Here is a 16,387-nt window from a genome sequence, read left to right as displayed (position 1 = left end):
GCGCTCTCTCGCTCTGCACCTGCGCGGGAGGGCTCTGGAGGGGGGAGGGGGGTTAAGGGGGGGCTCAGACCGGAAGTGCCTCCCCCTTCTCCTCCCCCCTCCAAGCCTCGCCCCTCCCCCTTCTCCCGCCAAGGGGGCCCCCGCGTTCCCCTCCCGGCCCCCTCCCCCCTGCCCGGCCCCCTCCGCCGCCCGGCGCAGGACGCCAAGGGGTTAAGCCTCGCGCCCGCCGCCCGCCTCCGGAGCTGTCCGCGGTGCTGAAGCCGGCGCCGTCCGCGGTCCTCGCGCTACCGCCGCGGCCCGACCCCGCGCCCCGCGCCCCCGCGCCCCCCGGCATGTGAGCCCCCGGCCCTGCCCTCCCTCCCGTGGGGGGGGTGCGCGCCCCCTCCCCCTCCCCCTCCCGGCGCGGGTCAGCATGAGGCGGGGCCTGGGGGCCCGGACACGGGGGTTCGGCCGAGCGGGGACGGGGACGCGGCGGCGGCGGCGGCGGCGGGGGCGGCCGGCACCGGGACCCGGGCCGGGGCTGGGGCCGCGGCGGCGATGGCTTTGTCTGCGGTCGGTGGCGGGGGTCTCGGGGGCGGCCCCGGTGGGAGCTCCCTGCCGCAGCCGCCCCCCGCGCTGTCCTCCAGCTGGCCAGCTCTGGGGCCCCGGCGGCGCAGCGTCTGGTACATCTACAGGTAACGGAGCGCGCCGCCCCCTGCTTTGCCGCCCGGCCGGCAGGCCCCGGCCCGCGGTGGCGACCCTCCCCCGCCGCTAACCCCCAGCCCCAGGGCCCTTCCCCTTCCCCCAACCCGCCCCTTCCCCTCCGCTCCTCTTCCCTTAACCTTCTCTCAGTCCCAAATCCCTTTCAGCCCCCCGTCTCAACCCTTCTCCTCTCCATCTCCCTCCCTGGACCCCTGTCCCCGACCCTCCCCCCTAATACGCACTCGTCAGCCCTGGGAATCTTTTCCTCCACCCCCTCACAGGCCCTTCCAGGCCCCCCTCTGCTCTTACCCCAAGACCTTCCTCCCAGCAGGCCCCCCAAACTGACCCCCCTCCAGGATTTGGAGCCCACTTGCCTTTCTGCCGCCCTTAGCGCCCCCACTCCCCGGAGCCCTCCCTGTGGGGAGCCACGGTGGCTTACCCGCATCCGCCTACATCCCAGGCCCCTGTCCCTCTGATCCCCACATCCCCACACCTCTTCACGTTGTTGGCAAGTCCCCCCATTCATACCCCTCTCTCCCATTCACAGTCATCCCCCCTCCATCACACACGCATCCCGCCCCCGGCTTCCCCTCCCCTCCTCTTTTTCCGCTGCGTGTCACTGTGCGACGGTTCGTGTGTCAGTGTGGCTGTGTCGATGTGCGTGTGTGTGACTGCCTGCAGCCGCGTGCGTGTGTGTGCGTGTGTGTGTGAGTGAGAGAGAGATGGAGAGATGGTGGGCTCCCAGCCCACCCCCCAACTGTGTCCATCTGTGTGTCCCTGTGTGACAGCGTCTGTCTCTGTATGACTTGGAGCGACAGCGAGGCTGTCTGGGACTGTGTGTGTGTGTGTGTGTGCGTGGTGTGTGGTGTGTGGTGTGTGGTGTGTGCTGGAGTGGGTCTGTCCCAGGGACTGCGGCTGTGCTTCCCAACACCCACCCTCCTGGGCCTGGCCTGCCCCTCCCCCACAGGTCCCTACTTCAAGGGTCCATCCTGTGTCTCCCTCCCCATGTGCTCCTCCTCCTTGCCCCCTTGCCCCCGGGGGTCTGTGCATGTCAGGGGCACTTGAGTCACTGGCTCTGCCCTCTGCCCATGTGGGGCACGTGTGCTGAGCCCCGTCTGAGCTGCATGGGGAGCCGCATCCGCTTGTGTGTGCCACTTCTGAGCATGGGGAGGGGGGCTGGCGTCCCTGTGTGGGGCCTCTGGGCAGGCCGTGGACAAGGGCACATGGGGAAGGGCTTGAGTGCGGGGTTGGGGGTGCGCCGTGCACAGCAGCAGGCTCAGGGCTGGCGGACCCTGGGTGTGTGAGAGGGACGGTGGGGTGGGGAGGGGAGTGCTGGCCGCTGCAGTGCCCCTGTGTGTGGGATCCAGTGAACAAGAGCTGGCTGCTGAGCTCCGGAGGCCGCTCAGGGTTGCTGAGGGATGGCCTGGGGAAAAGCATTGTGTGAGCTCCTGCAGGGCAGGTAGTCAGCCAGAGGGAGCCTGAATGGGGTGCTGCGGGGGCAGCCAAGATGGGGGGCGAGGGGGAGGGGCTACAGGGGTCTGGGTAGGAGGTGCAGGGTTGAGAATGGAACAGGGGAGAGTGGAGATGCTGAAGTGGGGGAGGGGTGGAGGCTGGAGCACGGAGGGTTCGGAGCAGAGAAATGGAGTGGGGAGGGAATTCGGGGAATGTGGGGAGGATTTGGGAGTGGGGATTTGGACAGTAGCGGGAGAATACCAAGAGGACGCAGGGAATGTAAATGAAACGCAGCTGCCAGTAAACGCAGGCGGGAGGGCTGTGGTGAAGTGAGTCGAGGGGGCAGAAATAGGTTTAGCTTTCCACTGATGCAAAAGTGGGTACCTGGGAAGTATGAAAGGGACCAGAGGTGCTTTAGGGGAGCCAGTGAGATTACTTACGGAGGTGCCAGAGAGCGTGGGAAGGATGAGGCTAAAGGACGAGGGAGAGGTCGCACGACAAGGGTGAGGAGGTCGCAGAGGTCTGAGGAGGATGCTTTGGGGGAAAGGGGGGGTAGGGTGTGTCAGGGGACATGGGAAATGGGGGGATGGCTTCATGGGGTGTGAGGAGGGCTTGTGGGAGTCAGGGATGAGGAGGGTGGGTTAGGGTGATGTGGAACCTCAAGATGGCATGCAGGAGTAGGGAGTGAGGTGCAGAGAGGAGGGGTACACAGGAGTTGGGGAGAGGGAGTTTAGAGGTACATGAAGCTGTGGGAGCAAAAGAGCAGTTGGGAAGTCCAAGGAGACTGTGGTGGGATGAGGGCAACACCACCTATGTCCTAGCTGGGGATTGGGTGAGGGAGTCATGGAGCAGAGAGGGGAATGGAGCATGTGTAGGATAGGGGTTGGTTGAGAAGCAGGAACAGGGTGGGTCTGGATGTTGTTGGACCCTCTTCCTGCCCTAGATCACCACTGGCATATATATAGGTTACCTCTGGTGAATTCAAATCTTGGCTTTGATATTTTTTTAACTGGTGTCATCTTGAGCAAGTTATTTCTCTGTGCCTCAGTTTCCCCATCTATAAAATGGGAAGAATAACAGTCAACCTTTCCCTGGATTGTTGTGAAGACTAACTGAATACATAAATGGAAATATATAAATGCAAAGTGCTTGGAATCATGGCTGGCATTCAGCAATAATTCAATAAGTGTTCCTCGTCACGGTGTTACTGCCACACCCTGGGATAAACTCCAGGTGCTGCAGGGCCGAGCTCAGGGTGGATTCTGAGCAGACGGATATATGTGCTCAAGGTATTTCGGTGCTGTGGAGTGGAGGGTATTACCATTGCAGTTACCTGAGTATTCTATTGGGTATTGTTGAAGAGTGATACTCACTGTGTGACCTTGGACAAGTTACTTAACCTTTCTGTGCCTCTGTTTCCTCACCTATAAAGTGAAATTAGGGCTTGGTGTGGTGACTCATGCCTGTAATCCCAACACTTTGGGAGACTGAGGTGGGAGGACTGTTTGAGTCTAGGAGTTCAAGACCAGCATGGGAAAGATAGTGAGATCCCATCTCTACCAAAAAAAAAAAAAATTATTTTAATTAGCTGGGCACGGTGGTAAGCACCTGTAGTCTTAGGTACTTGGGAGGCTGAAGTTGGAGGATCCTTTGAGCTCAGGAGTTTGAGGCTGCAGTGAGCTATGATTGTGCCACTGCACTCCAGCCTGGGCAAGAGAGTGAGACTCTGTCTCAAAAAATATAAATAAATACATAGATAATGTGGAATTGGTACTTATCCCTACCCCAGAGGCTGGTTATGAAAAGACAATTTAATGATCTATCTGTGAAGGGCTTCAGATACTGCCCAGCCCATGGCAAGTACTCCTTTTTGGCATATTGACATGGGAGTTTTATTGACTATATTGGCTGACATTTGGGGAAGGCTTATGTATGGGGTATGAGGCTGATGAGGGGGCAAGAGAGAGATTCCAGAGGGCAGGGAGAAAGATGGAGGAAGGGAGGGGTTTGTGGTATGAGTGAAAGAAAAGTGAAGTTACCTCCAGTGAGGAAGGGTGCTGCTGGCTGCTAGGGGAGCCTGGAGACCTGGAAGAGATACAAGAGGAGGAGTAGGAAAGTGAGAATGAGGACATTACAGAATGCATGGATAGAAACAGGCAGCTCTGACCTCTGAGCCAATTTCCGTGTCCAGTTTCCTTGTCCACTCGCTGTTCCAGCCTTCTCGGCCCCTTTCCTCCCTTCCCCTCTCCCTTTTCCTCCCTTCATTCACCCCTTTGAGCCCCTTCCCTCCTTCTCTGTCAACACCTCTCCATCCAGGGGAGGAAGACATGGCGGGTATGGTTGGATGAGTTCACTGGACTGTGGTGAACTTTGAGCAAGGACTGTTGCTGGAGTATGTACATGTGAACATGTGTTAGGTGCACTGAGGCGCCACAAGGAGGGTGGCGGCAGGAAGGGAGGACACGTGCACATCCAGAACCCTGTCGCCACGGTGCAAATGTATGGATTTTTATAAGGGGAGCCATGGGGGTCCCGGGAGCATACAGGGGTGCTTGTGGGGGTGGTACCCAAATACAGTGGAGCACAGTAAGTATTATTGCCTTTTGCTGGGATGTATGTGTTCAGAGGGTGTGTTTTGGGAATACACTGAGATCCGAGTGAGGGGGAGTTATTATTGGAACATACTGGGATGTGTGGGGGTTGCCGAAACATACTGGAGTATTCAAGGAGGGCTGTTTTGCTGAATTTGTGGGGGCAGGTAATTGGGAGCATGCTTGGCTATGATTGGAGTGTATTAGGGCCACATGGATGTTACTGGGATCTGGGTATTATTGGAATACACCGGAATTGTGAGGGTGGGAGGTGGGACGGGCTTTAGACAGTGCCGAAGGAAGCAGGGCACAGCAGAGCGCACGTTCCAGTGACTCCTGGGTGTTCTTGGGTATTCTGAAGGCAGTGGGGTTGCAGCCAGGGTGTCTGAGTATTCCTGCTGTAGACTGGGGGTGTCGGATCCTCTGGGAATGGAATGGATGTGTATTCCTGAGGTGTACAGTGGTCATATCAGGGGTTTGGGGCTGTTTGAGTGAGCGTTGAGATCCATGAACTGTATCTGAGTTTCATTGACATTTCCTGGGTACATTTGGTGGCTTTACTGGAAACTACCACCCATATTCATGGGTGCTTTGCATTTTACTATAATAGAATATGCTGAGTGCATGCAGGAGCTCCATTTGAGATGCACCAGGGAATACAGAAGACAGTGCTGTCCACAGCGAGCTTTGCAGCAGTGGAAATGTTTTATATCTGTACTGTCCAATGTGGTGGCCACCAGCCACGTGCGGCTTCCGCACACTTGGAAATATGGCCACTGTGACTGAGGAATTGAATTTTTCCATTTGATTTTGATTAGCTTTCATAAAAACAGCCACGTGAACCTAGTGGTCACCATAGTGGGCAGTGCAGAATTAGCAATTTTACCCTGTGTGGGGTCCTTGGGAGGTGACATATATATAAAGGAATTTTGAGGGGCATCATCAAAATACATGAATCCTCTTGACTTAACACCCTGACCTGAGGACATCAAGCAGATCGTATTGAGCACCTACTGTGTGCCAGGCACTGTGCAAAATACTAAATGTGTATTACCCCCACTGTACTCCCACTGCAACCCCATCAGGTAGGGTCTGTGATCGCCCTCCATTATAGATGGGGGAACTGAGGCACAAAAGGTTAAAGTTGTGGGCTCAAGGTCATAGGCAGGAAGTGACTAGCAGGGACCCAAGCCGGGCTGTCTGGTAATCTGGAGGCTTTTCTCCCCATCCTCCCCACCGTGCCTGGCGCTGAATGGATGGGTGGATGGATGCATGGATGGATGAATGAGGAGAGAGGGAGTGGGAGAGAGAGCATGTGGGCTCCAAGGGGGAAGCCCGTCAGGGCCGACGCTAGCATACGCACACTGAGTGGGTGACAGAGATCCTAGGAGGTGCAGTTAATGGCCCTGGAGCAGGGGTTCAGGTCTCTGGGTTGCCGGGTGGGGGACAGGCTCTGTGTCTCATGATCTCTTCTCTACTCCCCACCACTACCCCCCCCCATTTCTCCTGCCTCCCTGCCAGCGATTACATCATTAAGGAGAAGACAGTCTTGCTGCAGAAGAAGGACAGTGAGGGGTTTGGGTTCGTGCTCCGGGGGGCCAAGGGTGAGTGCCAGCCGGGGAGGGGATGGGAGAAGGGCTCTGTGACCCCAGAAGCAGGGCTGGAAAAGGGAGCGGGAAAGGGAAAGGGACCCCAGCCCACCCACCACCCCACCCCGGGGTGCTGGTCCCTCAGCTGCGGTGAGGCCTCCGTGACTTGGGTCTGAGCCCCATCCCCTGCTCGGCCTCTCCACCCCCTCCCCTCCGACCCCGCCGGCTCCTCCCTGTCTGCAGCGCAGACCCCCATCGAGGAGTTCACCCCCACCCCGGCCTTCCCGGCGCTGCAGTATCTGGAGTCGGTGGACGAGGGTGGCGTGGCATGGCGAGCTGGACTGCGAATGGGAGACTTCCTCATCGAGGTCAGTCCAGGCCCCCTCTCTTCCCTGGGACCCTGTGACAAGTTCCCAGACCCCCTCATGATCCACACCAGGATCTGGCTGCCCAGTTTTATTCTCCTTTAGCACCAGGATTCCCAGCCCCCTGCCCTCCCTCCAGCCAGCCTCTACTTTCCCCAGCGATTCCACCTAAAGGCCTCTGAGGCATCTCAAAAGAGTGACACAGAGCTGTCCTCAACACATACACAATACCAGGGGATGGCCAGGCACAGTGGCTCACGCCTGTAATCCCAGTGCTTTGGGAGGCTGAAGCAGGTGGATTGCTTGAACTCAGGGGTTTGAGACCTGCCTGGGCAACATAGCAAGACCCTGGCTCTTAAAAAAAAAAATTAGCTGGTGCTGTGTGCCTGAGGCCTCAGCTACTCGAGAGGCTGAGGTGGGAGGATTGCTTGAACCTAGGAAGTCGAGGCTGCAGTGAGCCATGATTGTGCCACTGCACCCCAACCTGGGTGACAGAGACCCTGTCTTTTAAAAATAAATAAATAAATAAATAAATACTGGGGACAGGGAGAGCGGGGGAAGTGAATAGGGTAGGCTGAGCCTCTTCCCCAACCCTGGGGCCAGGGAGGGTGGGAAAGCGGGCTTGCCCAGGGAGGCGGTAGTATGAAGGGTCAGAGGGAGGGGAACGTGGCCCAGAGGCCCATGCACAGGGCAGCGCAGGAGCCATCCTTATTGGGGTCTCTGAAGCTGCAAGCACTCCTCCCCTCGTCTACTCTGTGTGATCTGGGGGTGTCTGTGCCACAGGTGAACGGGCAGAATGTGGTGAAGGTCGGCCACCGACAGGTGGTGAACATGATCCGCCAAGGGGGCAACACGCTGATGGTGAAGGTGGTGATGGTCACCAGGCACCCGGACATGGATGAGGCAGTGCACAAGAAAGGTGCTCCTGCGGCCACTCTCGCAGCCACCCCACTGCCACCAGGCTCAGCCCCGCGGGAGCCCCAGGGCTGGTGCTGCTGCCCAAGGCCTTCCGTTCCCTAGCATTACTTCTCCATTACCCTTGTGGGGAGAAACTGAGGCAGGGAGGGCTCAGCACGCTGGCATCGGCTATTCTCTGAGCCCTGGGAGCCCTGTGGTGGTAGAGGGTGGGGGAGGCGTCTCCCCCATGATACTGATGCCTCCCCTCATCACGTTTCCAGCACCCCAGCAGGCCAAGCGGCTGCCGCCCCCAACCATCTCCCTGCGTTCCAAATCTATGACCTCAGAGCTGGAGGAGATGGGTGAGCCTGCGGGGCTGCTGAGGCCAGGGGGCCGGGGGGGAGAGGGGAAGGAGGGCTGGATCATCCCTCGAGTTCGTTAGTGTTGTTAGTGACCAGGGGTCCTTGTCCTCATCCTGTCCCCAGTCCATGGGTCGGACTCTGGCCTGTGTGTGTGTCTCTGGGAAGGGGTGTCTGAGAGGCGACTCTCCTCTGTGCTCTTGTATCTGTTTCTCTGTTGGGGTCTCTCTCAGGGTCTGTATGTACCCTCTTCTGCGGGTCTCTCTGTCTCCTTCCTTCTGTCCCACCTCACCCCCAAGCCCCATTCAACATCTCTCCCTCCACCAGCTCCCCCCAACCCCCAATAAGAAGCGAGAAAAGCGAGCCCCTCCCTCCAGACGAGGCCGAGTGGACCTGGGCGTCCCATTTCCCCTGACAGGGGGCTGGTCGGACAGCTGACCGCCCCTCGCCCCGGGGCCCCGAGGGAGGTGGGCTTCCAGAGAGGGGGCCCCTCTCCTTCCCTTGACGTCCTAACTCTTGGCTCCTCTACTGCCTCTCCCCCGGGCTAGTCTCCCCCTGGAAGAAGAAGAGTGGTGAGTGGGCACAGGACTGGCGGGAGGGCCCCCGTCTCCCGACCCCGCCGGCGGACTCGCCCCTCCCCGACCCCGGCCCTTCACTGCCCCTCTCGCGCATGCGCGCGCCCGCTGGCCACGCCCACCGGCCCGCACCTGCTGGCCACGCCCACAGGCCGAGCCCACTCCACCCCGCCCCCGGGGGCTCCCTGGGCTTCATCCGTGTTCTTTGCCCACAGAGTACGAGCAGCAGCCGGCGCCGGTGCCCAGCATGGAGAAAAAGCGGACCGTGTATCAGATGGCTCTCAGTAAGACCGCCCAGCCCTGCTCCTCGGGCTGCCGGGCCCCAGCCCCGGCACCCGCTGCATCCCCGTCCCACCATGAGCCCCACGGCGCCCCTCACCTTCCTGCCCCAGAGAGGCCGCGATTCCACCTCCCCTCCCTCCGCCCGCCCTCTCCCGACGGCTGCCCAGTTCCCTGCCCGCACCGCTTCCCACCCTGGGTGCTGCCCCCCGGGCTTGGTGATTGTGTCTCCAAGCGGGACTGGCCGTCCACCTGGACCCAGGCAGGGCTGCCCTTTCCTGGTTGATCCAGGTGCTGGATGAGCTGCGGGGCGGCAGCTCTGGTCTCTGCGGCCCGGGTCAAAGCAAACTTCATTTCATTGTCTTCCCATCTGTTCATCTCCCCCTAGACAAACTGGACGAAATCCTGGCCGCAGCTCAACAGACCATCAGTGCAAGCGAGAGCCCTGGGCCCGGTGGCCTCGCGTCCCTGGGCAAACACCGACCCAAAGGCTTCTTTGCCACTGAGGTAGGCGGCCTGGTATGGGGAGGAACTGGCAGGGGGAAGGCGGTTCACACACCAGCCTGGAGCCTTTCTCTTTCCAAAACCCTCCTGATGCCCCTGTGCTTTAGGCTGGTCCTGGAGGGGCGACACGCATCCTAGGGTTTCCTCCTTTCTCCCAACTTTGAGGACCTCCTTTCCTCCTTATCCCCTTTCCCTCAAATCCCATCTCTGTCCTTTTCTCTCTCCACTTTCCACCCCTGCTGTTATACTTGCGCTCTTGCCCTGCCTCTTTCTGTCCCTCTGCGTCCCATCTTAAGGGTCTCTGGGAAGGCAAAAGGATGTCATGGATGGAGATTCCCCGACATAATAATAGATACCCAACACGTAGTACTTATTAAAATATGAATGGTCACGTCTGTCGCCACTCTGTCTGCCTCTCCCCACAACCAGAGGCCAATCTGTGGGGAGTGTTGATAATTTGGGGGACACTGCATTTTATTTTATTTTTTAATTTTTATTTATTTATTTATTTTGAGATTGAGTCTCACTCTGCCATCCAGGCTGGAGTGCATTGGGGCAAGCTCTGCTCACTGCAACCTCTGCTCCCAGGGTTCAAGAGATTTTCCTGCCTCAGCCTCCTGAGTAGCTGGGATTACAGGTGCGCGCCACCTTGCCTGGCTAATTTTTGTATTTTTAATAGAGATAGGGTTTTGCCATGATGGCCAGGCTGGTCTCGAACTCCTGGCCTCAAGTAATCCGCCCGCCTCAGCCCCCCAAAGTGCTGGGATTACAGGCATGAGCCACCTTGCCTGGCCAGACACCAAATTTTATATGGATTATCTCATTCATTCCTTAGATTCATCCTGGGAGATGCACGAGGTTGTTAGCCCATTTACAGAGGGGGAAACTGAGGCTCAAGGAAGGAAGAGGGATTTTAACCCAGGGGCAGCCCTCTGAACCCATGGTCCTGCCACAGCTCTGGCTATCCTGGTGGGGTCCTGCTGGTCCCTTCCTGGATGTTGCCCCACTCCACTGGACTGTGTGCCTTCCCTCCAACACATCCCCCACTAGGCCTACCAGTGCCACCCCTTACCCTCCAACTGTCTCCTTCAGAGGCCATGCTCTGCCTTACTCCTCCCTTCCCGCTTCCTTCTTCTCTGCCCAGTCCCTATCCTCTGGCCACATCCACCACCTAGTGGTCAGGAGTCTATTTACTCTAAAACTGGGTTCTTTGGCTTTTAGGGGGTCATGGATCTCTTTGGCAGGCTGCCATAGTCCTCAGAATAATGCTTATAAATGCATAACATAAAATAAGTTAACAAAAGAGGCCAGTTACACTAAAATATAGTTCTCAAAATATTTTTCAAAAGCAAAATTTGTGATATCATAATATCATCTTTTTTTGTCAACATGTTAGACACTGGCGGTGGATCTTAACAACTCTAATTTCAAAATCACGAGGAGCATAAACACTATTTTGGGAAATCTGTACCACTGTGATGGGATATGGAAATATCTGTGATTCCTACTGGGGATACAGGCATGGGTCTTGCTGAAACTAGCATGGTTTGCTGCTTACGTATTTAATTGAGGAAAGGTTGAGTTTTTGTTGGAGGATGATGAAAATGAAAACATAGGATTTCTTTTCCTATACAAGTGCACAGGCCCCTGAAGTCTATGCACAGTCCCTCGTGCTCTGGAGGGTCTCGTACTTTTATAAAAATCAAGAGTAGGAGGCTGGGTGTAGTGGCTCACACCTGTAATCCCAGCACTTTGGGAGGCTGAAGCGGGCTGATCACCTGAGGTCAGGAGTTTGAGACCAGCCTGGCCAACATGTAGAAACCCCATCTCTACTAAAAATACAAAAATTAGCCAGATGTGGTGGCATGTGCCTGTAATCCCAGCTACTCAGGAGGCTGAGGCGAGAGAATCGCTTGAACCCAGGAGGCGGAGGTTGCAGTAAGCCGAGATCACGCCATTGCACTCCAGCCTGGGTGACAAAAGCAAAACTCTGTCTCAAAAAAAAAAAAAAAGGGAAAAAAGAAAAAAAAAAACTTCTTCCTTATATGGAGTCCAAATCTACCTCCCCTGGGCTCTTATTTTTTTTGACACTGTTTTCTCCTCCTGTGATCTTCTTCTATCTTCACTTGCACTGCAGCAAACTTCTCATAACTCCTCATCAAACTTCTTCACAACCAGCTTTAAGAAGGAAAGGGCAATAGAGAAACAGAAAGAGAGAACATGCACATTCCCATTTTACAGAAGATGAAACGGTTTTAGAGATTTGCATTCACTTGCCGGAGACCTCCCATCGAGTGTGTATCTAATCAGACAGAACCAAAGTCCAAATTTGCCTACTTGCTGAAATTTATTAGAACCCCAGGATCAATATGCGAAGGGTTTTTGTGGTTATTCTTGGACAGGCGCAAAGCAGAGAAAATCTTGAGTACATGCGGGCTCCCAGACAAGGCTGAACGAGGGTGCCTTCTCATTTCAGCTCTTATACTGTGAACAAGTGTCTTTTCTCGGTCTATTTAGTGCCACGTGCTTTGCATCTTTGGGCCTTTTAGTGGTGATATCAGTGTTTCAAAGGTCCCCCAAGCATGGTGCTGAAGAGCTGTCTAGTGTTCCTAAGTGCGAGAAGGCCGTGATGTGCCTTATGGAGAAAATACGTATGTTAGAGAAGCTTCATTCAGGCATGAGTTAGAGCACTGTTAGCCAGGAGTTGGATGTGAATGAATCAACAATGTATATTAAATAAGGCATCCTTCAACAGAAGCATGCATAAAACGAGATTATGTATTGATTGGTTGAGGGAAATGTGTGGCAGCCTCCTATTAACATAACTACCGCAAATAGCCACAATTGCCTGTATTTGGGGCTGCGTACTTCTTTGTTGTGGAAGCCTGTCCCGTGCATTGTAGGATTTTAGCAGCATCCCTGGCCTCTACCGTCTGGATGCCAGCAGCAAATACTCCCCAATGTCCTCTGGGGAGCAAAACCACCTCTAATTGAGAACCACTGCCCTATATCATTCTAAGGTTAAAAGATTTTCAGGGCCGGGCACAGCGGCTCACACCTATAATCCCAGCACTTTGGAAGGCCGAGGCTGGCTGATCCCTGGAGCTCAGTAGTTCCAGACCAGCATGGGCAACATGGCAGAAAACCCATCTCTACTAAACATACAAAAATTAGTTGGGCAGATGTGGTGGCACACACCTGTAGTCCTAGCTACTCCAGGGGCTGAAGAGGGAGGATCACCTGAGCCTCCGGGGTTGAGGCTGCAGTAAGCCATGATTGTGCCACTGCACTCCTGCCTGGGCCACAGAGAGACCACCCTGTCTCTAAAAAACAAACAGAAAAGATTAAAAGATTTTCAGCCCCAGGATTATCCCAAGTGGACTTAGATTCAGGATGCTACCATCCATATTCACTCATTAAATTATTCAGTATTTATTGGAAGCCTGGGAGGTACTCCCACTAATCCCATTACTTCATGCCACCCCCTAATCTGTATTTTACGCTCTCCTCCTTCTGAATTTCCCTCTCTGGGTCTCTAAACACACCCCAGGTGTTTCTGTTTGTTCCTGATCCCCCAGAAACTCTGTATTAACAGACAAATGGGGATTCAAATTCTGACTTCCTTTAACTTAATTTGCCACCTTGGACCACATTACTTAATTTCTCTGCATCTCAGTTTTCTGTTCTGTAAAATGGGGCTAAAGCCAGCCTTGCCCAGTTCTTATGAGGATTCCATGAGATTAACTGTAACACAGCAAACTCCCAACAGATGGCGAACCCCTCAGGATAGAAAATAGGCCAGGCTGGGCTGGGCGCATGGCTCACACCTACAATACCAGCACTTTGGGAGGCCAAGGCAGGCAGATCACAAGGTCAAGAGATCGAGACCATCCTGGCAAACATGGTGAAACCCCGTCTGTACTAAAAATACAAAAAAAAAAAAAATTAGTTGGGCGTGGTGGCGGGCGCCTGTAGTCCCAGCTACTCAGGAGGCTGAGGCAGGAGAATGGCGCAAACCTGGGAGGCAGAGCTTGCAGTGAGCCAAGATCGTGCCACTGCACTCCAGCCTGGGTGACAGAGCGAGACTCCGTCTCAAAAAAAAAAAAAAAAAAGAAAAGAAAAAGAAAATAGGCCAGGTACAGTGGCTCTCACCTGTAATCCCAACACTTTGGGAGGCCAAGGCAGGAAGATCACTTGAGGCCAGGAGTTCAAGACTAGCCTGGGCAACATAGTGAGACCCTGTCTCTACAAAATATTTAAAAATTAGCCAGTCATGGTATGTGCTGAGGTGGGAGGATCACTTGAGCGAGGGAGGTCAAGGCTGCAGTGAGCCATGATTGCGCCACTGCGCTCCAGCCTGGGCAACAGACTGAGACCCTGTCTCAACAAATACATACCTTAATTAATTGAAATAAAGGAAACTAGAAAGTCCACCATGACTCAGCAGTGATCTCTGTGTATGCCTCCAGAGACCCTGCAACATCAGAGACCCCACAATAGCACATCAGACTGAGTGTAAATCTCTGATAAACTAATTAGAGCAACTCCTGTTTTCATCAATTCGACAAATGCACAGAGTTCCTGTGAAATGCCAGGCAGTCACAGTGCTAGGTCTGCCCTGCATGAACCCAGGTACAGGACAGTCAAGAGCCTAACCCTCAGGGAGCTCACTCTCTGAGCTCCAAAGACCCCCACCCCCAGAGGAGCCCAGACACCAGCCAGTAATAAAACCAGCTGCCCACCTGCCCCCGCCTCCTAGAAATGAAACTCAGAGGCACTCACCTGAGTTCTGCGAGACCTCCTTTCCCTCTGTGTCCAGAGGACCCATAGCCATTTGTCCTGTACATCCCCCTTGCCTTTTCTTCTCCCACCTCTTGGATCTGTCCCTGGGCCTTCCCCAGGCCCCCGTCTCATGCTGGAGGCTCTTTCTGCCACCTTCTCTGCTCCTTCCCACCTGCCACTTTTATCTTTCCCACTCTCTGAGTCAATGCAGATGCCCCTTCATGAGGTTTCTGCATCTTGGTGGCCTTTCTTGATGTCTGGTCTTGTTCTCGGTGTCCCCATTTCCCATTTCAGCTCCTCTCCCCTCTTCACTCTGCATCTTCCCTCCGGTTTAGATGCAGTGGTGGGGGGCAGGGGTGCAGTATCCTCCCGAGGCTTCTTGGGTCAGATCTGCACAAAAGTGAGCAAGAGCAAAGTATTGCATAAGATGCCATTATCAGCCAGGCATGGTGGCTCACGCCTGTAATCCCCGCACTTTGGGAGGCCAAGGCAGGTGGATCACCTGAGGTCAGGAATTTGAGACCAGCCTGGCCAACATGGTGAAACCTCATCGCTACTAAACCTACAGAAATTAGCTGGGTGTGGTGGCACACGCCTGTAATTCCAGCTACTCGGGAGGATGAGACAGAGGAATCGCTTGAACCTGGGAGGCAGAGCTTGCAGTGAGCCGAGATTGTGCCACTGCTCTCCAGCCTGGGTGACAGGGTGAGATTCCCTCTCGAAAAAAAAAAAAAAAAAAAAAAGATGCCACTGTCTAAGGACTTGGAAACTGGGAGATTTCAACCCTCTCCAAAGATGCACTTTTGTATACAACCTAGAGGAGGTGGGAAGAGTGGGGGCGCAGAGCCCGGTAGATCCACCCTAGGTCAGGGCACCTCTTGGGCTGTCTCCTCCTAGGGCTCTGCTGTCCCTCTGCCCCTTGGTATGGCTTTGACTTTCTCGGCTACTGTCTTTGTCATCCGCCACTGATGACTGAGGGCTCCCTCGTGCCCTCTCGTCTCTCAGTCTGAGACGTCATTGTTCCCTCTCAGGTGCACTCCTCGCTTCTGGGGTTCCCTCCTGGGGCTGCGCAGGCCCTCTCCGAGTCCGAGCTGCCCTCCCTCCTGCCTCTCCGGGCTCTTCCTGCTTCCCATCGCCCTCTCATTTCCCCTCTCATCTCTCAGTCCGTGTCTCTCCCCCTTCTAGGCCCCATCTCTGTCTGCCCCTGCTCCCCTCTCTCACTCTCCCCATCTTCCCATCCCTCCCTGTTTGCCCACCTCCCTCTCTCCTGCATCTCTGTCTTCGTCTCTTTGTCTCTGTCTCTCCATCTCTGTCTCTGTGTCTCTTTGTCTCCCTAGCTCTCTCTCTGTCTCTCTGTCTCCTCATCTCTGCCTTTGTCTCTCTGTCTCTCTAGCTCTGTCTCCCCATCTCTGCCATTGTCTCTCTATCTCTGTCTCTCCATCTCTGCCTTTGTCTCTGTCTCTGTCTCTCCATCTCTGTCTCTCTCTATCCCCATCTCTGCCTTTGTCTCTCTATCTCTCTGTCTCTGTCTCTCTACCTCTGTCTCTGTGTTTCCTTGTCTCCCTCTCTCTGTCTCTGTCTCTCTCTGTCCCCCCATCTCTGTCTCTTCAGTTGTCTCTCCCCTATCCCGTCTCAGGGCTGCCTCCCTAGCAGGAGTTCCCCAGCCACTGGTCAGCCGGAGGACATGCGCTGCCCTTGAGGCACCAGGCCACGAGGTGACGGAGACCTGGGCCTTTGGGCGACTCACTGAGGGGGAATCTGCCCGGCGGCCGGTGACGTCATGCAAGGCTGCGCACTCTGATTGGCTGCCCCTTCTGCGCGGGAGCGAATGCTCCCGTTGGTTGGTGGAGTTCAAGTGCTCCCTCGGGGATCAGTGCGATGCCCCATCAGACTGTTATGGTTCTTCCGTCAGTCTGACATCTCTCCTGTCACCCTGACCCTTCTTATGTCAAGCTAACACATTTTTGTCCCTTCTTCTTCCACATGGCATGGAAGTGTCTTTTGTCAGCTTGCAAATCTGACGCCTCCTCTGTCACTCTGCACCCTCCTCTGTCGGGGACACGGCTCCCCCCTCACTCTAACCAGTTCCTTGCCACTCTAAGCTCTCTTCCGTCACCCTGACCCCTTGCCTGTAACCCTGACCCCTCCCCATCACACTGACACCCCCATCACCCTGACACCTTACCTGTAATGCTTGTAATCCTGACCCCTCCCCATCACGCTGACCCCTCCCCATCACTCTGATCCCTCCCGATTATCCTGACCCCTCCCCATCATCCTGATCCCTCCCCATCACCCTGACTCCTCCCCATT

The 16,387-nt window shown here is 55.4% G+C and overlaps 1 protein-coding gene and 1 long non-coding RNA gene across 2 annotated transcripts in view; both read left to right on the top strand.

Annotated features, from left to right (window-relative positions):
* Positions 1 to 16,387, top strand: part of SHANK1 (SH3 and multiple ankyrin repeat domains 1) — a 59,452-nt gene that overhangs the window by 23,321 nt on the left and 19,744 nt on the right. The window contains exons 16-21 of the mRNA XM_015124667.3: positions 6,246 to 6,328; positions 6,557 to 6,681; positions 7,462 to 7,597; positions 7,857 to 7,937; positions 8,725 to 8,793; positions 9,177 to 9,295. Coding sequence (XP_014980153.1) covers positions 6,246 to 6,328; positions 6,557 to 6,681; positions 7,462 to 7,597; positions 7,857 to 7,937; positions 8,725 to 8,793; positions 9,177 to 9,295 — 613 coding nt within the window. The remainder of the gene's footprint in view (positions 1 to 6,245; positions 6,329 to 6,556; positions 6,682 to 7,461; positions 7,598 to 7,856; positions 7,938 to 8,724; positions 8,794 to 9,176; positions 9,296 to 16,387) is intronic.
* On the top strand, positions 521 to 2,322 carry LOC144337269 (uncharacterized). Its single transcript, XR_013410124.1, has 2 exons — positions 521 to 1,703; positions 2,027 to 2,322. It is a non-coding gene; the product is annotated as an uncharacterized LOC144337269 (long non-coding RNA).

This window comes from Macaca mulatta, chromosome 19 (genome assembly GCF_049350105.2).
Source record: "Macaca mulatta isolate MMU2019108-1 chromosome 19, T2T-MMU8v2.0, whole genome shotgun sequence".
Taxonomy (NCBI): domain Eukaryota; kingdom Metazoa; phylum Chordata; class Mammalia; order Primates; family Cercopithecidae; genus Macaca; species Macaca mulatta.
Note: the sequence above shows the minus strand (reverse complement) of the source record. Positions and strands in the feature narration are given on the sequence as shown.